General features: G+C 40.1%; 1 protein-coding gene across 3 annotated transcripts in view; it reads left to right on the forward strand.

The window, feature by feature from the left end:
* The window catches only part of Dpy19l4 (dpy-19 like 4), a 57,523-nt gene that overhangs the window by 15,659 nt on the left and 16,915 nt on the right, over positions 1-24,949 (forward strand). For all 3 annotated transcript variants that reach the window (XM_076924185.1, XM_076924186.1, XM_076924187.1), the window contains 11 exons: positions 332-453; positions 988-1,133; positions 6,734-6,857; positions 9,431-9,565; positions 10,793-10,924; positions 11,020-11,118; positions 11,572-11,645; positions 16,480-16,638; positions 18,431-18,550; positions 21,393-21,513; positions 24,711-24,767. In XM_076924185.1, the coding sequence (XP_076780300.1) occupies positions 332-453; positions 988-1,133; positions 6,734-6,857; positions 9,431-9,565; positions 10,793-10,924; positions 11,020-11,118; positions 11,572-11,645; positions 16,480-16,638; positions 18,431-18,550; positions 21,393-21,513; positions 24,711-24,767 (1,289 nt within the window). The remainder of the gene's footprint in view (positions 1-331; positions 454-987; positions 1,134-6,733; positions 6,858-9,430; positions 9,566-10,792; positions 10,925-11,019; positions 11,119-11,571; positions 11,646-16,479; positions 16,639-18,430; positions 18,551-21,392; positions 21,514-24,710; positions 24,768-24,949) is intronic.

The following is a 24,949-nucleotide window of genomic DNA, read 5'->3' on the forward strand; positions in this document are numbered from 1 at the left end:
CCGGGCGGTGGTGATGCACGCCTTTAATCCCATCACTTGGGAGGCAGAGGCAGGTGGATTTCTGAGTTCGAGGCCAGCCTGGTCTACAGAGTGAGTTCCAGGACAGCCAGGGCTACACAGAGAAACCCTGTCTCAAAAAAAAAAAAAAAAAAAAAAAAATAAATATATATAAATATATAAAAAAAAAATAAAAAAGTTGGGAAGATGTGGCATCTGCTGTAGCATTTGAGTGTCTTTCTTTCCATAGTATTTGTGATGAATATAATGAATGACATGTTGAATCACTGTTAAAGCAGAACAGTAATGTGGAGAAAAATCGTTATGTATTTAGGTGTTTATGAGCTGACGCACAATAACAAAACCATCTCCATGAAGACTATCAACGCCATGCAACAGCTGTCTCTGTACCCAGAGCTCATCGCCAGTGTGCTCTATCAGGCAACTGGTAGCAATGTATGTATTGGTTTTTTACTTTATTATTTTTATTTTAGATTTACTTCATGTGTATGAGTGTTTTGCTTGCATATCTATAGTGTACCACATGTGTGCCCAGTGCCCTCAGAGGTTAGAGGGCATCGTATCCTCTAGGACAGTGGTTCTCAATCTGCGTGTCTTGACCCCTTTGGGGGTCATGTATCAGATATCCTGTATATCAGATATTTACATTATGATTCAAAACTAGCAAAATTACAGTTATGAAGTGGCAATGAAGTAAGTTTATGGTTGGGGTCAGCACAACAAGAGGAGCTGTATTAAAGGTCCAGCATAAGAAGGCTGAGAGCCACTGCTCTACAAGTGATAGATAGTTGGGAGTCACCATGTGGGCTCTGGATGGAACTGAGGGCCTCTGCAAGAGGGACAGTGCTCTTAACCACGGAGCCATCGCTCCAGCCCTGTTTGTTCCCTTTAGCGCCTGTTTTCATACATGTTTTTGAATCCTTGGGTTGTTTCATCATCCTCTGTCATTCCCTCTCTTTTTACCTTTAGGAAGTGATTGAACCAGTGTATTTCTACATTGGCATTGTGTTTGGATTACAAGGAATATATGTTACGGCTTTATTTGTTACAAGTTGGCTTATGAGTGGCACGTGGCTAGCAGGAATGCTTACTGTTGCATGGTTCCTAATTAACAGGTATGCAAAGTTTTTAAATTGATATTTACAAATTTTATTTTGGTAGCTGTGGTAGACATAGAGTTCCAAAAAATATTCCCATTCTTACAGTGCTCAGCTATAATCTTCAGACCTATTGATTGTTATGTTGCGTGGTGCACCTTAGGTAGGATTCCTCTCAGGGCCTAATCTAGATACAGGATCGCTCACAAAGCTGATCTGGGATGATGGTTCAGTGGTTTAAGCACTTGCTGTACAAGTATGTGACTGGAGTTCAGACTCCCAGAATCCTTGTAAAGCTAGGTGGATGTGATTCCAGCTCTTAGAAGTCTCCCTGGGGCATGCTGGTTAGCTGGACTTGTCATTGGTAAGTTCTCATCTGATCCAAAGGCCCTTCCTCAGTGAGTAAGATGAAGCACAACCAAGGAAGAGTAATGAAGTCAGCCTCAGGCCTCTTTACACATGGTCATGTGCTCCCACACATATGGCAGCATACACACAGCTGTGTGCACATACACATGAGGGTAAAACAAAGCAGAAAGCCTTCTCCAGCTAGTATAAGACTCAGATAGGAGTAGGATTTATGGGGCCACACGGACTTGAAGCAAAAAGAAAATGAACTAATTCTTCAAGTATGAGCTAGTGAAAAGAGTGCTTGTTGCTAAGCCTGGTAACCTGAGTCTGATTACTGGGACCCATATGGCAGTCCAAGAGAGGGGTTTCCTATAAATTGTCCTGTGACTTCCACTGGTACACCGTGGCATGTTGCTTCGGAGTTTTAGGTACTCCTGGTCTGTTTAAAACCTTGACTCAAAAAACGTAATCCTGCCCTGCCATAATGGTGCACACCTTTAATCCCAGCATTCAGGAGGCATCTGCAGGTGGATCACTGTGAGTTTGAAGCCTGCTTGGTCTACAAGTTCCAGGATAGTCAGGACTATACAGTAAAACCCTGGCTCAAAACAAAATAAAAACTTAAAAAAAAAAAAAAAAAATCAAAGTAAGTTCTAGGCCAGGCATGCTGACATATCTGTCTTTGCAACACTCAGGAGTTAACGGGAGGAAAATCAGGAGTTCAGGTTTAGCCTGGGCTGCAGCACAAGACTGGCTTTAAGAAGCAGTTGTGTTTGCTTACTGCTACATAAAACAATAGCTTCTAATAAAAAAACATTATTTGACACAGTTGCTAGGAATAGAACTCCAAAGAGGCTTACCTGGTAGATCTGGGTCAGATATAACATAAGGTATTATTTTATATTAAATGATCCAAGAGACATCGGTAGATGTCTTTTATAACCTAATCCTGGAGACGTGATATCACTCCAATATATATACTGTAGAAGATAATGACATTACACCAGAAGACAAGAACCATTAAGACCATTGTGAAGACCACTACGTTTGTCAAATTAGTACTCTTTTCATTTGATCATTAAATATTTATTATCACATTCAAAGAAGAAGCCTGGAAAACTAATTTTTCTTTTATATGGCCAAGGAACAAGGTATAGCTTTTTATAGTAAGGCAGGGACTCAGTTGAGTCTGTTCTCTGGTTGTTTTTGTTTTTGAGACAGAGTCTTGCTATGTTGACCAGTCTGGTCTCAGATTTACTGTGTAGCCCAATATGGTCTGAAATGCCCTGACCTCTGCAGTGCTGGGTCTACAGATGTGCACTCAGGTGATGCCGGACATTGAACTGGGTCCTGTGCATGCTGGGGAAGCACTGTACCAAATAAGCTATACCCCTGGCTTATTTTTCTTCATGGTCTTATATTTGTGTTTTGCACTTTGGGATCTACTGGTTTTGATATCTCTTCTGAGTTACTCGTAGGGAGGGTATCTTATTTTATTGATCAGCTTTTTAAAAATAAAGATTTGTTTATTTTTATTTTATGCATATAGATAGATGTTACCTGCCAGTGCATTACGTGTACTGCTGCTACTCACAGAGGCCAGAAGAGGGCATCAGATCCTCTAGACTGGAGTTACAGACAGCTCTGAGCCACTGTGTGGGTGCTGGGAATTGAACCTGGGTTCTTTGCAAGAGCAGCCAGCGCTTTTTACCTCAGCCATTTTCCCAGCCTCCTGATCAGTTTATTCTTGAAGGCTCCATCCTCAGTACTACGCAGCAAGGAGAAAACAAATTGCTTCTGGAAGCAGCTGCTGGCTCTTCTGTCACTGCGCTGCACTGCTGAAGCTCTGTTCTGTTTATTTTTCTGAATCACCTGCCCCTTTCCCTGCGTTCTTCAGGTACTCTACTGCCTTTGTAGACTTTTCTGGCTTTCTCTCTTACCAGCTTACATTTGAGGCAGTGTGCAGCTTCTGATCTTATCTGGAAGTCATAACATAAGCTGTTTTAAGCAAAGGAGTTTTCCCTAGCTTTGTTTCCTTTTAGTTTTTTTTTTTTGGGGGGAATGCCGAGTATTGAACCCAGGGCATATGCCTGCAAGTGGTATACCACTAAGCCATATAATTGGCCCCTGATCTTAAGTCACTCTGTGTATGTGTGTGTGTGGTGCTGATAGCCTTGTTGCATAGTAGGTAATACAGTGCACAGTGGTATCTCATGATAGTTTATTAATATTTCCCCATAAGAGGCAGGAAAGGAATTTAGTTTTCAGCATGGTTGTACTGGGAAGTCAAGTGAGACCAAGTAGCAGGCACCGCACACTGTAATTCTCAGATTTGGCTTGAGCTATGAGTTTCGGTGAAGGGAAAGTGGTGAGAGGAATTCATAGTTCAGCAGTCCTGACTAGAATCTGGCTTGTGTTTGTCGTTTTTTTCAGTTTTGGGTCTGTGAAGGGGCTCCCCTAAGGAGAAGTTTTCAGTGACTTCTTGCATGAGGGGACCATGCTGTTCACATTGTATGATGTTTGCTTCTGCTTAGGGGAGCTTGGAAGCAGTTCAGTTCCTATCAGGGAGTAATGCATTCTGCTCCTCAGGCTGTCTTACCAGTGTTTGTCTGAGTGTGGGGCTCCACTGTTCTCGAATGCAAGGTGACTGCATTTAAGGATGAGTGCAGACTGATCTCTCTCACTGATCGGCAAACTGCTGCCTTTTCCTCGGAATTCTTATTTGAATATGGTCTTGGAGATTTGGGGCCAAGATTTGTTGAACCTATTGCTTCGGTTCTGAGGCAAGGAAGAATTTTAACAGTTAAGAGTTGTGTGGCTCCATCGTGGCAGTCAGGGAGCTGAGAACACAGTTTTAAATTGCGTGCATTTAATGATCAGTGATGTGCATGTGCTAGTTGGTAAAATCTTGTAACCACGGGCCTTCCCACCTGTGCCCCAGTTCCCCAAGAACAGCTCAGAGGCTTATTTTTTTTTTACAGTGCTATGGCCTTATGCTACACTTGTTCCCCGACTAGATAATAACTCACTTAACCCCTTTAAACTATTCCATGTCTACCATGGTTAGTTACCTCTCCTCAGGTTCATGCATCTGACTTCCTCAGAGTCCAGGGCCAATCTTCTGTGTGAGAATTTCCTTTCTCTCTACTGGAATCCTACCTTTTATTTCCTGCCTTTTGCTAATAGAACATTAGCTTTTTATTGATAGGTGATGCTTCCACACAGTACACAAGAAATTCTCTCTACAGAGTCTCTTTACTTTGTTTTTTAATGGAAAGTTTTGTGTCAAGAACCTGTTGACACCTTCTGTTTTATAGCACTGAGGTTGGACCTGTGGTATGCTCTGTGAGCACTGGAAATCTAAGCTGCATCCCCACCCCCACAGAAGCTTAGGGAGGCAGTGGACTTGTGGTCTTCCTGTCTTGGCTTCTTGTGCTTTGTGCCACCACACCAGTTCTTGTTTTTATTATGGCATTGCTTACCTTCTGATTATTGAGTTGTAAGGGTTTTTACACGGTTATGCTGGCATAGCGACATTGTAATCGGGGATGGAGCGCTTATACGGCAGTAGTTCTATTGTGCAGGCTATGATGTTTGCCCAGTAAAGTAACTAACCATGCGTTCCTGAGAAGGTTTTTGTGTCCTTAAATGATAAATGGTGACGTATCTATAAATACTAGTTCCTCCTCGGTGGTAGGGATGCCTTGCAGAAGGTTTTTCTCATGTTTTGTCATTGTCAGGGGCATGTATTTCAGAGTTTTTTGTCTGTGTGCTTTATGTTTTTCTTTTCTTCTTTCCCTCTCCCCTCCCCCCTCTTTTGTTTTATTTTTTGAGACAGTCTCTCACTATGTAGCCGTGGGTGTTCAGAATGTTCTATGTGGGCCAGGCTGTCCTCAAACTCAGGGAGGCGCACCTGCCAGATCCACCTCCTAACACATGAGTCAGCACGCCTGGCCACATACTTTCTTAATAATGAAAACAGAAAGTTTTACATTTTGATCAAGTCTAGTGAGTTGGGTTGTTCTGTTTTATTTATTTAGTTTTTTGTACCTTTGTGTCATAATGAGGAACTCTTTGCCAAGCCCAGAATCGTCAGAGCTGCCCTTGTGCAGCTGTGCTTTGAATGTGCCTCTCCAAATTACTTGATTTCCAGTCATAAAGACTCCTCCTCCTTCATGGCCCATCTCTCAGTCTTTATGACTGGAATCACTGCCTCTATAAAAACAGTTGGAGGGCACTGGGACAGAGCAGCGTGGTAGAGGGCTTGGCTGGTGTGCACAAGGCCTGCCTCCATACTCCAGCACTAGAGAACAACAGTTTGGGTTGAATCAAGCTACCTTGTTCTACACAAGAGAAGAAAGAGCTGCAAGGTCCCAACTGTGACACTGAATCCCCTGTTGCCTTCCTTGATCTTGGATTCCCAGCTTCTAGAACTATGAGCAATACATTCTTTTGTTTATAAATTGCAAAGTCCATGGTATTCTGTTATAGGAACAGAAGCCCACTAAGAAATATTTTTTTCTTGGCATTTTTGAAAAAAAAGAAAAAACAAAACACAGAGGTTTTTTTTTCAATGAATTTACTATTTTTTGTTTACATTGTATCAATTGTTTGGTTAAGCAGTATATGTGTGGGAGTCAGAGGTGAACTTTCAGGACTGGTTTCCCCTCCACCACATGGGTCTCAGGAATTGTCCACTGAGCCTCTCATTTGTCCTTCGTGAATTTTGACTATTTTATACTCTTTTATAATAGGTAACTAAAGGCTGATTACAATCTTATAATGCATGGAACTAGTTATTCTGATATTTGTCACTATTTCTGTCACTTTTATTTTTTTACGTTTAACATTTTTGAGACAGGGTCTTGTTGTTTCTTTGGCTGGTATGGGACTTCATGTGTAGACCAAGCTAGCTCCAAGCTTGCAGTGATCGTCCTGCCTTTACCTTCCAAGTACTGGGATTACTGCTGTGAACCATGATGGCTCAGCAGTTAAGAGCACTGGCTGTTCTTCCAGAGGACCTGGGTTCAGTTCCCAGTACCCACATGGCAGTTCACAACTGTCCGTAGCTCCACTTCCCGGAATCTGATGCCTTCTTCTGGCCTTCAGGAGCACCAGGCTCACACATGTATACAGACATTCATGCAGGCAAAACACCATATGCATAAAATAAAATAATAATTTTAAAATGAGATAAAGAGAGAAGTGTAGTGTGGTGTTACACAAGTGTGTGCCTCACTTTCGGTGTCCTCTGTGGTTTATTTTAGGGTGGACACAACAAGAATTGAGTACTCCATTCCTTTAAGAGAAAACTGGGCTCTACCGTATTTTGCATGCCAAGTTGCTGCACTTACAGGCTATTTAAAAAGAAATTTAAATACTTATGCAGAGGTAAGATATAAATCTGTTTTATACATCACAGTTAATTCTGATGCTTTGCAAATATGTTTTGGTGGTCTTGTTTTGACACAAAAATTTCTTTAGTTCAGGCTTCACACTCCTTATGTAACTAAGGCTAGGCCTTGAGCACTTGCTCTACCTGCCACCATGTACGGCTGCAGTTGTACACCACCATGCTGGGCTGTGCTGCCTGATTTTAAAGTAAGTCATCATAGGAGCTAAGTTGTATTCGGTGAAACATGTTACCATGTAACATGTAGTAAGGCTTTTCTGTAATCTGATGACAGCCAAATAGTTTTAGAAAAACAGATGTTACATTGTTTTTAGTATGGTTACATGAAGAATATTTCCTTTTGGAACTTAATCTGTCCAAGTGTTGTTTTTGCCATTTCTCTTACTTCAGGAACATTTATGTCCTTTAGTCATCAGAACTTAAAAGAAATATTCTTGAAGACACAGCCATGGTGTAAACTTTGATGGCAGTGTGGCATATTCTGTGTTCACTCACATGTCTTCCCTGACTGAGATTAGTAGGTTAGTCAGAGCTTAAGGAGATGTCCGTCTCAGATCATTTAGATTCTTAAGTTTTTGTTACTGTTATTACCTCAATCCCATGGGCAGTTGAATGAAGCCTATAGACTGTGTCAGAATAATGTTGACAAAATGTATGCTTACAGAGGCAGTTCATTATATTGAAGTTGACTGAAACATAACAGTTCTTTGGCAGTCTGGCTGCCTAGGAAGAGATAAGAATTGACTGAACAAAGTCTTCTAATAAGCTTGGCTGTTTGGAAAACAGCATAGGGCTGGGGTATACCTCTGTGATAGCTGGCATTTACAAGGGCTGGAGCTTCTACTCCAGCACCATAACCAAATACACCAATGAGAGGAATTAATTAGATTCCTTCTTCTATTAAAGTCCTTATGTGTATTTTACATTACTAAACAAATACAATAGGAAACTGAAAGGTAATATTCTTTTTACTGTAGACCCATTTACAATGATAGGATTATTTTTGACTATGTGTATAATATAGTATAATATGTATATATTACATATAATATGTATATATTTCAATTTGAAAACATAAAATAAAAGGCCAGGTACGGTGGTATATGTCTTTTATCCCAGTGCTCAGGAGGCAGAGACAGGAGGAGCTCTGTGATTTTGAGGCCAGTCTGGTCTACACCGTGAGTTCCAGGGCAGCCAGAGCTACATGATAAAGAAACCCTGTCTCAAAAAACAAACAAAAAACTTAGAAATAATAAATATAGCATAGCATGAAGCGTTGCAGTGAAAAAACATTAAAAAGTAACAATAAGGAATAAGTGGGATAAAGCAAGACTCAAGCTGGTGTATTCTTAGCTGTATGATGAGTTCAAAGCCAGCCCTGTCAAAAAGAATATAAAATATAAAATCCCCCCTAAAAGTAAAAGAACGTATGGACATGAAAGTACACACTTGTAGTACCAGCACACTGACAACTGAAGCAGCAAGATCTCCATAGGTTCAAGACCACTGTAGGCTGCAAATACTAAACCAGCCTGCCTGTGTAGCCTGACTCTGCTCAGAGACTCTACAAGCCTCACAGCCTTAGTGTGATCCCCTCGACCCTCATAACAGGGACAAGGAGAGAACAGATATCACAGAGAACTCTTGCCCAGAAAGTCTGAGACCTTGGATTTGGTCCCTAGCAGCAGAAGAAAGCACTGAGCTATTAGAATTAGCCATTACAGGCCTGAAATCTGTCATGTTCTACATGAAGGCATAAAAGTTCAGCAAGTAAGTTTGCTGTGTTCAGGGTGCTTGTCCACACAGAAGGAGCAGGGAATGGGGTCTGTTCAAAGACACAGCCCAGGCTGGCCTTGGATCCTCTTGCTCTAGTTCTAAGACCTGAGAATAGGGAAGTGCACCCCCAGGCAAGGCTCTTTTTCATTATTAAATAAAGAAAAGTAGCATCCAGTTTTGCATGGTTGATGTGTGTCGCATTGGAGGAAAACAGGTCAAACTTTGTTAAGAGTAAAACCTTGGCTAGGCACCTCAGACTCTTGATAGTTTTTCAGAAAATAAAGTTAGTATGAATGAATAAAAAGATACTATTTTAGTACAAAAGAAGCTTCCATGTTAACAAAAGTAACTTCCAAATTACCAGCTACTCTAATAACAATCAATTTCTTTTAGCTTTTGCATCTTCTCTTGACATGAAAAAGAAATTGTGCGCCTTTTGTCCCGCCCCTTTGAAATATGATATGGGAAAGACAGGTGCTGGTTCCTCTCTGTCCTTTGTTAAGATCCTGCTGTGGTTTTGTTTGTTTGTTTGTTTGTTTGACTGGTTTGTTTTGTTTTATTGTTTTATTTCTTTTGAAACAAGGACTCTACATAGCTCCATCTGCATCCTAGAACTTGTTACATAGACTAAGCCGTCCTTGAACTCATAGCTGTCCACCTGCCTCTACTTCCCGAGAGCTGGAATTAGGACATGCAGCACCACAGCGGCTGGTCTCTAGCTCATTGGGTTCTTAGAGTGGTGATATGACTGACCTTAGCTGTTGTGTTTTCCCAGAGGCTTTGCTACGTGGTGCTGAGCACCTCCACGTACACATTCATGATGGTGTGGGAGTACAGCCACTACGTCCTGTTTCTTCAGGCAGTGTCCCTGCTGCTGCTAGATATCGTTTCAGTGCAACAAAGTGACAAGGTAGTGTCACACTGTTAAATGAGGAATTTAAAAGCAAAGACTAACAGTTTTACAGTATTTTACAGTATTGTCTCTAAAAACCTCTTTTCTATTTCTTCATCCCTTATTCTCAACTTTTTAAAACTGTAATGAGCATCAAGATTGAAATTATTTGAACAGAGAGAACCTAACATAAAGATTTAATAACCAAGACTGCACATAGTTCAGTGGTAAAGTACTTTGTTTAACATATAAAGGGTCCTGTCTGATTTTTTAACACCAGAAACCTCAAAACTTGTCATTGTCTAAAGCAGTTATTAATCAAGAATAAAGGCATCTTAATAATTGATTAGCTGAAAGGGTGATGATATTGGGGGCCCAAAAGTGTTATGGAACTAGCAACTGCTGAAAGCATGAGCTGCATTGTCAAGTGTTGGGAAAATTACACCACATTCTGAGCTTCCACAGAAAGGAACTCTTCTGTTGGGGTCCAGAACCTTTCGGTAAGCTTTGAAGGAAGTGCAAGCCAACAAGAACATCTCCTTATTCCTCCAGCTTTGCACTTTCCCTGAAACCTTCCTTTTGTCAGAGTTTGACTTGGTAAAGAGAAGTGTACACAGAAGGGAGAAATGGGCCGGGAAGCTGAGAGTTACTCTGTAACAGCAGATTGTGTGGATTTGGCCTGCCGACTCAGAAGACTCTCACACTCCCACCCATGTCTGTGCGTCTGTGCCCGTGTGAGGCCGTGCATGTGTAGTCTAGAAGAGTATTGGACATGGAGTTTCGGTGATTGTGAGCTGTTGGATGTTGGTTCTAGGACTTGAACTCAGTTTTCTGCAAGAGCAGTATCTACTCTTAGTCACTTAGGCATGGCTCCACCCCTTTATTCTTTCTTTGTTTTAAAATTTTTAACAAACTTAAACATTTAACTAACTTAAACATCCAAGTGCTGGGTTTGCTGACAGCGTCTACCACACCTACACAAAGCTGAATTCATAACAAGAAAGCTAACAGAAATTAAAGTGTGTCTGTAAAGAATGTTACTCAGTTTTCATTTGATTTTTTTAGCCCTTTGCTTTTTCTGTAGAATGCTAAGAAGCAAATGTTAAGTTCATTACATTCCATAACAGTAAAAAATATAGATTAAACACTTCCTAACACTGTCCTAAATTATAGCAGAACATTTACTTATAGTTTCTATTTTTAAAATTAATTTTATTCTCATTTATTTTATTTTTGTTCTAACAGGTTTATGAAGTATATAAGATCTACATATTTTCTCTCTTCCTTGGGTATTTACTACAGTTTGAGAATCCAGCTCTATTGGTGTCTCCTTTACTAAGTTTAGTAGGAGCGTTTATGCTTGTTAAGTGCCTTCAGGTAATTAACATTGTCCTTTGTAAAAAGCAGCCTTACTATTTGTTATCTTTATACCTCACTTCTTTGTTTATGTGATTTTGTTTTTTCCTTTGTAGCTGAATGGGAAAAAAGGAACGTTTGTGGCTAAAGTAATCAAAGTGTTTGAGTTTTACTTGTTGTGCACTCTGCCAGTGACCTTGAATCTTATAGTGAAGGTAAGTACTTGAGATTCATGTCCAGCTCAGTCTGAGTAGAGGAGTGTATTATGCCAGCTTCAATGAGAACAGGAGCTAACAAAGGATTAGAGTATATACAAAGGTATCCCTAACTACAGTGGTTCAAAAACCAAATAAACCAACAAAAATACCTTCAGGAACAAGGGTTGTTTGAATCAGCTGTTGTGGGTTGAAATGTTCATACTCTCAAAAAATACCCTTCCATTTTTATGCCTAAGCATGCGGTAAATGTCTTCATATTGCACACTGTCTATTATTTAATTCACTATTCTTTTAATCTGGCTGTATTTTTTTTATCATTAGTGATTGGAAACAAGTTTACTGTTAGAAGCATAGGCATAAGGGAGTATTTCTTTGTTAAAATAATGTTTTCTTCTTTGTAAGAATGATATCTCACAACTTGGCCGTGGTGCCTGATTCTCTCTTTTCTAGATGTTTGTCCCACACAAAGAAAATGAGCATGTGCTGAAATTTCTTGAAGTAAAATTTGGACTAAATATGACTAAGTAAGTTTCAAATTTACAAGTTCACCTGATCCGTATCCTGTAGAAAATAAAAAGCAAGAACACTGGATGGAGGGAGTGTGCACCTGGTTACATATCACTTACAAAATAGTTTTTGATTTTATATAGAAGATTAGTTTCTGGTTTTAGTTTTGTGGTATTGAGAATTACCTTCAGGGCCTTGTGAATTATAGGCAGTTTCCTACCACAGAATTAAAATAATGACATTGATATTTGGAGTGGTGGGATAGGGAAGGGAGAGTAGGGCCATAGCTCAGTTGGTAGAATACTTGCCTAGTGTGCACAGAGCCCCAGTTCTCACCCAGCACTGCAGGAGAAACATGGTTAGTGGGCTTGGGACCGTGGTTTGAATACCTTGAGCAGCAGCATAAATAAATACATTTCTAGTCTCCTAGAAAGTAGATATACTTAAACTTTTAAAAAAAATATTTATTATTTATTATGTACAGTGTTCTCCCTGCATATATACCTGCATGCCAGAAGAGGGCGCCAGATCTCATTACAGATGGTTGTGAGCCACCATGTGGGTGCTGGGAATTGAACTCAGGACCTCTGGAAGAGAGAGCAGTCAGTGCTCTCAGCCTCTGAGCCATCTCTCCAGCTCCCATACTTGAACTTTTAACAGCATTATAGTATTTAGTTTATTTATTCTTGTAGGTGGATATGTTGGATATGTGTAAGCATGTGTTTGCTATAGCACACGTGTAGAGATCAGAGGGCAAGTTTGGGGCGTTAGTTCTATTCTCCCATTATGGATGCCAGGGATCAGACTCAGGTTATCAGGCTTGTTGTAGAGAGTACTTTTACTTGTGAGTCATCTCACCAGCCTCGTGGTATTTTAAAGATTTAATCCTTATTTTATTTATTTGTTTGTTTTTCTTTTTTTTAAGATTTATTTATTTATTTTATGCACGAGTACACCATTGCTCTCTTCAGACACACCAGAAGAGGGCATTGGATCCATTACAGATGGTTGTGAGACACCATGTGGTTGCTGGGAATTGAACTCAGGACCTCTGTATTTGTTTGTTTTTCATGACAAGGTTTCTCTGTAGCCTTGGCTGTCCTGAAACTCACTCTGTAGATCAGGCTGGCCTCAAACCTAGAGATCCACCTGCCTCTGCCTCCTTCCTGAATGCTGCAATTGAGGTGTGTGACACCACTCTATGGCTATTTTTTCTTTTTATTTCTATGCATATGTATGTGTGTGCAGGGATGTATGTGCAGATGAATGAAGGAACTAGATTCTTTGGAGCTGGAGTTACAGGTGGTTGTAAACCATCTGATGTGGGAGCTGAGAACTGAATGGAAGAGCAGTCAGTGCTCTTAACCGCTGAGCCGTCTCTCTAGCCCTCTCCTGCTCTTTCATAGTATTTTTAGGGCTTTGTCCTTTGGTGAAGATTAACGTCACAGTCTAAAGTTAGAATAAGTAGAGACTAAAAATGAGGACTACATGTAGCTAAGGAGTAGATGTTGGCCTAGGATATACACAGCTCTAGGTTTGATCTCCAGCACTGCAGAAAAATAAGTAAAATAGCCAATAACAGCTATACTAGTACTATGAATACCTTTAAAAAGGATAGTAGCAGGCTCAGAATTTAAGCAAGCGTTTGCCTTGAATGTGCGAGACCCTGCATATGATCTCTAGTACTGCCAAACAGGAGGAAAAGAAAAGGGCAGAGGACAGGCAGGAAGGTATTTGTTTCATAAAATAGTTTCATATTAGATTTATAATATAATATTAATATTATGGTATAATAATTAAACCAGAAGCTGGCTGGGTTTTTAATTACAAAATAACGTGTTTCTAGTTGTTTTATTTTATGAAACAACATGGAAGAAATGACTTTATATACTGATACTATCTATGTGTATAATAGATTCTATTTGTTTACACACATCTCGAGTTCTAAGAAAGTTTGGAACCTTTGACTCACTTATGTGATTATGTAGGACTGTAGATTGAATTTCTTATTGTGATATAACATAGCAAATGAAGTGTTAGATGTGTATACTCGTTTGCTATGATAAAACATCCTTCAGAAGACTCTTACGGGATGAGCACATAAACAGTAAAGGCTGGGGTAGCTCTTCATAAGGGAAGTCTTTCTTCCATTGGCTCTGTCCCTAACCCAGGGCTTATCCTACAGTCTTCTAAGGCCGAGACCTGCTCTGAGCCAGTGTTTATTAGTTGATATTTATAGTACTTTGTAGTACACATGCCAAGTATTAGACTTGCTTCACAGGGTAATACACTAGGTATTTTAAGGTTAAGACATAGTTTTTTCTCTCAAAACTACTGCCCTCTGATTGCTCGTGTTGTGTCTTGTTTCCCCTAGTGCTGTAGATTGAACCCAGGGCCTTGCACATTCTCGGCAAGTACAGTACTACTGACCTACATTCCTAGCCCTGATTTGTTTTTTAAACAGTCAATGACATGGGTGCTATAAATAGAGAATATTCATGCTTAAATGTGCTACGTATATGTTGAAATTTGGAATTCACCAGAATTTCAGGAAATATTTCTCTACAGACAGATTTCTAGGAACCACCAAAGACAGATGGCTTAATAGTTAAGAACACTTACTACTCTTGTTAAAAATCTGCGTTTGTTTGGTTCTTAGTACCCACTGCCATGGTGGCTCATAGTCATATGTAACTCCAGTTTCAGTGAATCTGATATACTCTTCTGGCTTCCTCCGGCACCAGCCACATATGTGGGAAACATAGACATGTAGAAAAAACATACATAAGATAATAATAGGGAAGACAAATTTTTTTTAAAGATAAGGAATGTTGTTTGTTTTTAAAAAGAAGCAGGGCAGTGGTGGTATACATCTTTAATCCCAGTCCTTGGGAGGCAGAGTCAGGTGGATCTCTGAGTTTGAGGTCAGCCTTGTTTACAGAGCAAGTTCCAGGACAGTCAGGGTTACTGACTCTGTCTCAAAAATAAAATAAAACAAAACCAACAAGCAACAACAACAATAAAAGTAACCACCGAAGAACTGTTAAAAGATGCTCAGGATACTAGTCAAGCACTTGGGCAATAAAAGAAGTCATTTTGATCTTGTGCTGCAGGTGTAGGCAGCCCTAGCTCCATGTCCAGTACCACACACACTGCACATGATATCACATGCCTCTGTTCCCGGGCCTTGGTAAGGTGGAAACAGGAGGATTAGACATTCAGGTCTTCCTCAGCTACACAGGGAATTGGTGTTCATGACACTTTGAGAAACATGACGCTTTGCCTTAAAATAATAATATTAATAGCAACAAGAGTAATTGCATCCCAGGCCCCATGATAGAAGATATTTTGGTAGCATCATCTTTAATGGTGCTATAGTCCCATTTAGCACATTGTCAAAATTTAGCTTATTTTTTAAAATGCAGTCATTTTTGAAATAGACACTTTAGTTCTATCCTTTAACACTTTTTAAATTTTGTTATTTTATATGTATAAGTGCTTGCCTGCATATATGATGTGCACCACATGTGTAAATGCCCTTGAAGGCCAGAAGAAGACATTGGATCCCCTGGAACTGAAGCTGCAGATGGTTGTGAGTCTGAGTGTATGTATGTGCACATCCAGGGGCCCAAGTAAGTCAGGAACGGGAATTAGATTCCCTGGAACTGGACTTAAGCAGAGTCTGAGCTCACATATGGGTGCTGGGAACCAAACCAGGTCCTTTGGAAGAGCAGTCAGTGCTATCAACTGCTGAGCCCTGTCTCCGAGTGTTGCGTGAGCACTTCTGAACGTCACTCTGCCTCTTACCTGGGGATGTGGCTTAGTGATAGAAGTGTTTGTCTCGTGCACGAAGCCCTGGGTTTAACCCTCAGCTCAGCAACTGGAAAAATACATTTGCGTTGGACTTTACAGATGGTCACATTTTCAGTGTCCAGCCACTCTACAAAATGCTCGTATCAACTTAAAGAACTATCAGGCTTAATTTTGCTCACTGGATTTAGAGCTAGTCGTGAACCAGCATGGACCAGAACCTGGATACTGTACAAATACAGGAGTAGCCAGTGTTCCTAACCACTGAGCCATGTTTTCAGGCATTTCTAAAGGAGAGAGAGAGAGAGAGAGCGTGCCAGAGAGAGAGAGAGAGAGAGAGAGAGAGAGAGAGAGAGAGAGAGAGAGAGAGAGAGAGAGAAAGAGAGAGAGAGCGCAAAAGCAAGCAAGCTTGCGTGCATGCCATGGTATGTGGAGGTCAGAAGTCAAATTTGAAAGTTTGTTTTCTTCTTGCACCATGGCATTGAACTCAGCATTTCAGGCTGGACAGTGAGTGCCTCTGTCTATCAGACTGTCTCACTGTCTCAGTGTCCTAGGTCAGGACTGTTCGTGGTCATTCATTCCACTGTCTCTGATCCATGGAGTGTATGATGAAAGAGCTTAGGAAGCAGAGAGAGGGAGGGAAAGGACAAGGCACATACTTGACAGCAGCTTTCATCCAGTGACCTACCCCCAGGACTGCCATCAGTTATGAATCCATCCAGTTCATGACCTAATCCGTTCCTGTAGCTTCTACCCCAGAACACTGCTGCTGGGAACTCAGCTTTCCGGTCACAAGCCTTTCTGGAGGGTCTTGATTTCTTTAACCATAAATAAGTCTGTCTGGTAAAAGAAGCAGCAGTGTTTTCGTTTGGGAACAGTTTAGATGAAGGCATGTGCTTCATTGTAGCCTACCCTTGCTGTTACAAATGAGTAGATTTAGAGAATGTGTTTTATCTTCATTTTTACTGAGATTTTTAAAATACCTTTATGCTCATCAGTTCAGAGCACATGTTTTAATATCTTGTGTCTTGTCTTTTGTAGGAATTTTACATTGAACTGGCTCCTTTGTCAAGAATCTCTCCAGGCACCATCCCAGGATTTTTTTTTCCGATTGACACAATCTTCTCTATTACCATTCTATGTTTTAGTGTTAATTATTTGTCTTCTTTCTATGACACAAGTTATTTTTAAGAGGATGAGGTATTTATAATAATCAATTGTATTACTAATTAATGTATCTTAAAGATATAAAATATTTTAAGAGGTGTGTGTGTGTGTTGGTCTGGTGCTGGGGTTTGAGAACCCAGGGCCTTGTGCTGAATATACTTTGCCACTAAGTTGTATCCAGATCCAGTGGGGTTTTTTTTTTCTTTAAAAAATTTTTTTTTTCTTTATGAAGAGACAGGGTTTGGGATTTGGGTGTGGTGCTATGGCAGAAGCCTTAACTAGCCTGTGCAAGGCCTTGGGTTCCGCTCTAAGGGGGACAGGAAGGAGAGCAAGAGGTTTGGTTGTGCTCCCCCACATGGCCTACAACTCACATTTTTAAGCAGTTCTCTTGGCTCAGTCTCCAGATCATTTAAGACTATAGATAAGTGCCACCTCGCAGCTTTTCAATACTGTGTTTATTCTAGAGCAGCTAATGCTAATCTTTCTTTATTGGTCATTATAAATTAATTCATCAGAAAAGCAGATGTTTAGCTTTGTACCTCTAAGTATTTATGTGGACACGTAAGTAGTATATATTACTCATTTAAGAATTTACTAAAATTTTAACTTAATTAAGAATAATATATTTGACTGGGCATTGTGGCATATGCCTTTAATCTCAGATCTCAGGAAGCTGAGGCAGGCTTGTCTCTGATTTTGAGGCCAACCTGGTCTACAAAGTAAGTTCCAGGTTAGCCAGGGCTACACAGATAAACCCTGTCTCTGAGGTGGTTTGGGGTGGAGATACATACATACATACACACATACACACACACACACACACAAATGATTTATATAAACACATTATGCACAAAATCAGAGATAAGCCTGCCTCAGCCTCCTGAGTTCTGAGATTAAAGGCATATCCCACCATGACCAGTCAAATATGTGTGTGTGTGTGTGTGTGTAATTTAATTGAAACGAAGCTACAAGTGTGATTTGAAATTACTTAAAATTTTTCTGAATATGATGAGACATGCCTATAATCTAAACACTCAGGAGGCTGAACTAAGAGAATTGTGAGTTCAAAGGTAACTTAGGCCACTGTCTCAAAAAAAAAAAAGAGAAATGAAAGCAAAAATAATAACAAAAGTCACTATAAATATACTTGTTTTAAATGTCCATTATGCTAGAAAGGTAGTTATAGATACTTGTAGAATGCTGTGATTCCAACACTTGAGAGGTCAATTCAGAATCCTGAGTTCAAGGCCAGCCTTGGCTACATAGTAAGTTCAAAGCTAATCAGGTTACATGAAACTCCATTGCAAAATTCCAAAGTAATCATACAAGAACTACTAGCAGTCACTTCCCAGGCAGTTGACCTATTTTATACAGTGTGTGCTTTTACCGCTGACAAAATATACAGCACTTATTCAATGTATAAAGACCTATGCTTGGTGACCCCCAGCACTACATTAAAAGAAAAAAGTAATTTGAAGCTAGGTATGGTGGCTCACACCTGCAATCTCAACTCTATATAGCCTCAAGCAAAAGGATTGCCTGGAGTAGAGGCAAGCTTAGCTACAGAATGTGTTCTAGGCCTGCCTGAGCTAGTGCTGAACCTCTGCGTCCAAACAAACAAAAAGAAGATGGTTACTACTAGCTTTTTTATCTTTATAATTTAATTTTGTAGTTTATATTGATTAGCATCTGTAGTTCAGGAATAACTGATCTTAGAAAAGGAGAAGAAATCCAGTTTTAGGCATAGCCTTCAAACATGATAATGTATTGTTGATTTTTCATGTATATTTTTCCAAACTATTTGGAACATGTTTCCTTTATATAGTGGTAAGTCCAAGAAGGAAACTGGAACTCTTGAAGATGGAAGAATTGGAGAAAGGCCAGAAATAATTTATCATGTGATTCATACTCTTTTGCTGGGTTCTCTTGCAATGCTTATGGAAGGGTGAGTGCCCTTGGTTTCTACTTTTTGTAACTGCTGGCCTGATGGAGCCAACAATGGTTAACTATGTAACAAAACTAAAGTTATCATTTGGCAATGAATGAAGGGTAAATGGTGCTGTGGGAACATTTGAAGTCAGGATATGGCTTGAAAAGATGTTTGGGGGCGGAGTGCTGAGTAAACTGAACTTGTGAACAGAAGGGAGAAGATCCCAGGCAGAGGGATCACGTTGCTTAAGGTTTTAATGGGAAAGCACGAAGCCCATTCTGGAGGGTAAGGGAATATGGTGAAGTACAGTGATGTGCAGTGGGTCTTATGTAGACTAGAGCTGGGGCAGGGGGAAGGAGGTCGGTTTGGTTTTCCCTTATTTATTTTATTGCTTTTAAATGGAAAACTAACCTGTTTATATTCTGGTATATGGACAAGGCAAAGTGTTTATATTTCCTTTCTTTCTGGTTGTTGTATTATGTTTGTTTATGTTGTGTATGTATGTTTAAAATTTGCTAAAGCAAGTGTCTGTGTGCAGTCAGTTGTCACTTCACATCAGTATAGTACGATACATAGGGTTGTGGTGTAGCAGCTTCACAGGTGTGCCTGCTCAGATAACCCCTTTATGACCTCACTAGGCAATGTTATCTTGTGGGACTACTGTCATGTATGCAGTCTATTGTTGAGCAAAACATCATGTAGCATACTACTATTACTATTCAGGTAAGTTATGTCACAGTTGTGTAGGAGGCAAAGGCACATGGATCTCTGTGAGTTCAAGGTCTACATACTGAGTTCTAGGCCAGCCAGTGCTACATAGTGAGACCTCTCTCCCATAACAAAACAGGAACAACAATGACAACACTAAAAACCATATCTTGTAAGTTTTTAGTTTTCAAACCTCCCTTAGTCTGCTTCTACATAAAATCATGCCAGATTGTTAATAAACTTTATGAAAATCCTTTCGTTGAGCAGAAGAGTATTGTAGCTGTTTTGTTTTGTCTTGAAACAGTGTCTCAAGTCTGACCTTGAATTTGAAAGCCTCAAAAATCTGACACCCTGAGACTCTACCGCCCACACCTTTTGCAGTGTGAGGGACCAAACCCAGGAGCTTGCACAAGCTAGGCAAACAATATACTCCGATCCATACTCCTTGCCCAAGCAAAGGTTTTAAATCTTTATATATTTAGTCAATTCTAGCAAATAAAATAGAATGCCTTTTCAGTTTAAGATAGTAAATGTTCAGGAGTCCTTAAGGCCCTCCCTACTTTTGAAAACCAACTGCAAGTTCAGAAGTTTCCCAAAACATTTTTGGGTTCCATTACTAGGATTGACATAACCAGAAAAGGCATTGTATTGTGTGTTACCACTTATTTCAACAAAAAGGGTCTATATAATGAGCAAATGAAGAGATACACAGAATAGGGTTTAGGAGAGACGTAGACATAGGACACTACTTACCGTCATACTGTAGAGATGGCACAGGCAGTACCTGTTTCTGAGGAGCAATACAAAACTGGTATTCGCAGTCCGTAGCTGTCAGGGAAGCCCAGTTGTGTTCACAGTTTTTATTGGTGCTCAGTCACAGATGAAGTTGCCTACTTGTGTGGTTGACCTTATTCTGAAACCTCTTCAGAGGTTGAACTGATACTTTGTGGTCCAGGGCCCCAGAATAAATCATGCTCTTAGTATAAGTTGTAGGCATAGCATAGCCATCACATCTCCACAGAGATACTCTTGTCCTGCGGGTGGTTACCTCCTAGGAGTAGGGGCAGAGGCCGGGTCCCTCTGTGTGCAAGATTAACCATTTATTCACAATAAGTAAGATGCATGAAAATAAATATGATGAAAGGTAATTTGTGAGGCCTTTTGCATAGTAATTTATTATTATTAAATTGTAATTCAAAGCAAACATATTATTTTCCATTTTGTCCCTTTCTTTCTCTCTCCCTCCATCCTTTATTTTTTTTCTTGTGGTGTTGAGAGTTGAATTAAGGCCTCATATATGCTAGACAAAACTCTACTACTGAGTTATACCCCAGGGTCATCTTCTGTTTACATGAAACAGATTAAAAACTGGGCAAGGTGACTCATAGCGCTGCAGAAGTGGAGGCAGAAGAGCCAGAGTTCAAGGTCATTGGCTCAGCTGCACTGCAAATTCCATGCCAGCCTTAATACTTAATACCTTACCTAAAAAATAAAATTTAAAAAAATAAGGAGGAAAGTTGGGTATGGTAGCTCATGCACTCAGGGGTGGAAGCTGGAGGATGGCCTTGAGTTTGAAGCCAGTTTTGGATACAGGGTGAGATCCTGTCCCAAAGACAAAAGGAAAAGCTATAGTGGCTCATGCCTGTAATCTCAGAAGGCTGAGGCAGGAGACTCACTCTACTTAGCCTACTCTTTGAATGGGCATGCACACCTTTATTGCCAGCACTTGGAGGCAGAGGCTTGTGGATCTGTGAGTTTGATGCTAGCCTGCTCTACACAATGAACCCTTGTCTTAAAAACAAACAGCAATGGGCTGGAGAGATGGCTCAGCAGTCAGGAACACTGACTGCTTGTCCAGAGGTCCTGAGTTCAATTCCCAGAAACCACATGGTGGCTCACAACCATCTGTAATGGGATCTGATGCTCTCTTCTGGTGTCTGAAGACAGCTACAGTGTACTTAGATACATAAAACAAAAATCTTTTAAAATAATACCAAAACCAAAAAATTGGGTACTAACCTGTTGCTGAAAATTAGAAGTAAAGATTTTTCATTCTTGATTAATATTTTGTGGGTAGTTAAAAAGTACTTAGAACAGGGAAACCAGACGATGTGGAGTAGGGTGTGTGATGTGTGACTTTTTTTTCCAGCTTGAAATTCATTTGGACTCCTTATGTGTGCATGTTGGCAGCGTTTGGTGTGTGCTCCCCTGAACTCTGGATGACACTTTTAAAGTGGCTTCGATTAAGAACTGTACACCCAGTATTGCTGGTGAGCCATTGTTATTTTGTGTTTGATACTTGTTTATCTTCCAGTTATACAAAATAAAATGTTAGGGCCATGAAGATGGCTCAGTGGGGGAAAGGCACCTGCCATGCCAGCACCAAGCCTGGGCCCCGCATGATGGAGGCAGAGAACTGATTCCCGTCAGTTGTCTTACATGTGCAGCTAGCTGTGTGTGCATGCTCACAGAGACATACACAATTAAATAAATGTAATCAAACAGTTTAAATACTAGTAAATGAAAACTGGGGCACAGGGGTGATGGTGACTCACACCTTTAATCCTAGTACTCAGAAGGCAGAGACAGATGAATCTCGTGAGTTCGAGGTCAGTTTGGTCTACAGACCAGTTCCAAGACAGCCAGGGCTACACAGAGAAACCTTGTCTCAAACAACAAAAACAAAACAGATAAAACAAACAAAAAACCCAGTACAACAACAACATAAAAACAAGTTATGGGTAGCAAAGTAGACTATGATAGATAAACAGTTTTTAAAAGTTTTCTTTTCTTGTTTTTGTTTCAGCAGGGTCTCAGGCTGGCCTGGATCTCACTGTGTAGTGAGGGTTATCTTGGTCTTTTGAAGATACACATCTCCTCAGTGCCAGGATATGCAGTGCTAGGGCCTGGACCCAGAGCTTCTTACATGCTAGTGAGGGTCTCTGACAGCTCAGCTGTGCTCCTGCCTATTGTTTTATTGATTTGACATTTGTTTTTGAGACATGGTTGAATGTTGTCCAGGTTAGTCCAGAATTCACTCTATAGTTGAGCTCCTGGTCTTCCATCTTCCAGAGTCCAGCTTTATAGGCACACACCATCATACCCAGCTTTTAGGGGTTTGGGTGGTTTTGGTTTTGGTTTTGCTTTTGTTTTTTTGAGACAAGGTCTTTATCCATAGATCAGGGAATCCTCAGACCTATAGCTATCCTGTGTCAGCTTCTCAGAAGGTGGCTTACAGCCATGAGCACCATCCTCAGTGTATAATATTTGGTTTAAACAAATGCATTTCAATCTATATAACTTATAAAAGAAAAGGCAAAAATTGAAATGAATTAGTAATATGAAGTGACATCAAAATTTTTTCGAATTGCCCTATGAATAAGAAGAACTATTTGTTTATTTTAATAAACAATTAATAAACTATTTATTAATAAACTATTTGTTTATTATGTTTAAGATAATATTATAGCCTTTATTTCTAATTGTTGTCTTATTGTTGTTACTAAGGCTGGATTTAAACCCCTGGCTCATAGCGATCCTGTCTCAGCCTTCTGAGGTCACAGACACACACTCTGTGTGGACTTCAGGTTTTAAATATCTTCTTTCTTGGCTTTCCTTTGATCCCATATGAAAAGAATTTACACTGTTCTGCTGCGTGCTTAAACTAAAGATAAATAAAATGTTAAGAGTTAGGTATGATAGAATGGGAGTAATTGAGATGGGAAAAGTCCAAGTTTGGGATCAGCCTTGACTACACAGCAAGATACTATCTACAAAACTACACAGACCGGGGAGCGGGTGGAAGACTGGGGTACAGCTCAGTAGAATGCTTGACCAGCAAGATACTGTCTACAAAACTAAACAGACCGGGGAGGGGGTGGAAGACTGGGGTACGGCTCAGTAGAATGCTTGACCCATGTTTCTGAGGATTCCATTTGGATCCCAGCAAGGGGGAAATAGTACCTAATGCTGTAGAATACGTTTACCTGGCAGGGGAAATTCCGTGATGAGTGTGGATTTCTCTGAGTGAGGTTTAACCATTGTGTCTGAATGTCCTAACCCCTGTTATTTCCCCAAATGTAGGAATCTGGACAGAATTATTTGTGCCAGTGGGCGAGAGGACAATGTTCATACTTTCTAATGGTTTTGAAGGAGAGGAAACAACAAACAAACAAACAAACAAACACTAAAACAACAAAAAACAAGCAAAACCCTCACCACAAGTAGAATAGGAAGAACATGTTTGGGCAAAAAGATGATAAATTAATTATGTTTAACAGTGGTCTTCTTATATATTTTTTCAGTCTTAGTTCCAGAATTTGTTTTCTCATTTTATCATAATATGGTGACCTATGCTAGCTATTTTGCCTGTGTGGTTTCAGTGCCTTTTGCTGTTAACTTTTCATGCCAATTCATAATTACTTGTAAGCCCCTTATAACATAGGATCCTGACAGAAGTTTCACATATTGTTGGGGCTGGAGAAATGGCTCAGCAGTCAGGAGCATGAGCAAAGGCCCCATGTCGGCCTGTCAGCACTCCCATCAGGTGTCTGATGACCGCCTTACTGTCAGCCCATCTCCAGGGAACACGATGCCTTCCACCTGCCTTAGGCACAGCACTTAACATGCACATACTTACAGAGGCACACACTCATGCAGAAGCTAGAATAAGTCTTTAAAAACTCTTACATGTTGTTTGCTATTTGAAATACTTCTATGGAAGTAATGTTTCCTAGTTTGTTCCATGAGACAGAATCACTTTATGTAATAAACTCACAATGGCCCCACATCCTCAGTCCTCCTTACTATCTCAGTTACAGGCAACCGTAAATTCAGATCAACTAAGCACTGGCTTCTTTCATTTCTTTTTAAAGTTCTTTTATCTATTTAGAGACAGAACCTCTCTATGTAGTCTAAATTGTCCTTGAGCTTCCAGAGATTCTCCTGCCTCTGGCTCCTGAGCCTGAGATTAAAGTGATGTACTACATGTGTGCATGAGCATGTGGACATTAGGAAAGAGTGTTATGGTGTGCTATGAGCCACCATTCTGATGCTAGGAACTGACTCTGCTTCTCTGCAAGAACACAGTAAATACCCTTTGACTGTTGAGCCATCTCTCTAGCACCTAGCACTAATTTTGTTTAGTTTCATTTGAGATGGAATCTCACTGTATAGCCCTGGTTGGCCTTGAACTCTGTAGACCAAGGGGCCTTCAACTCAGATCTGTGTGCTTCTGCCTCCCAAGTGCCGGTATAAGAGGTGTATGTCACCATGCCCCTCTCCCCATGATGGTTTTCCTAACATAGCAAACATTTTTACCAACACCTCAATTTGCTTGAAACACATTAGTCTTCACACTTCACTTTGAACTAGATTCAGGTTGATGTCAGTCTATGTCAATGCTAATACCTCTAGCATATATTCTAAAATGTGTTTACCCATAACTCTTTTTGTCTTATTATTTTAGGCTCTTATTCTGAGCATGGCTGTGCCTACTATTATAGGTCTTAGTTTGTGGAAAGAGGTAAGACATTTTATATTATGAAAATTGTACTTATCTATAAGTTATAAATTTATGTATGTGTGTAGGAAGCTTCTGTCAAGACACCACACTAAAAAAGCTGATGTCCTTAATGTTGTTGCTGTTGCTTCTAACAAAGTAGCTAAAACAATCAATCTCTCTCTCTCTCTCTCTCTCTCTCTCTC

The sequence above is a fragment of the Arvicanthis niloticus genome, chromosome 25, assembly GCF_011762505.2.
Source record: "Arvicanthis niloticus isolate mArvNil1 chromosome 25, mArvNil1.pat.X, whole genome shotgun sequence".
NCBI classification, from domain to species: domain Eukaryota; kingdom Metazoa; phylum Chordata; class Mammalia; order Rodentia; family Muridae; genus Arvicanthis; species Arvicanthis niloticus.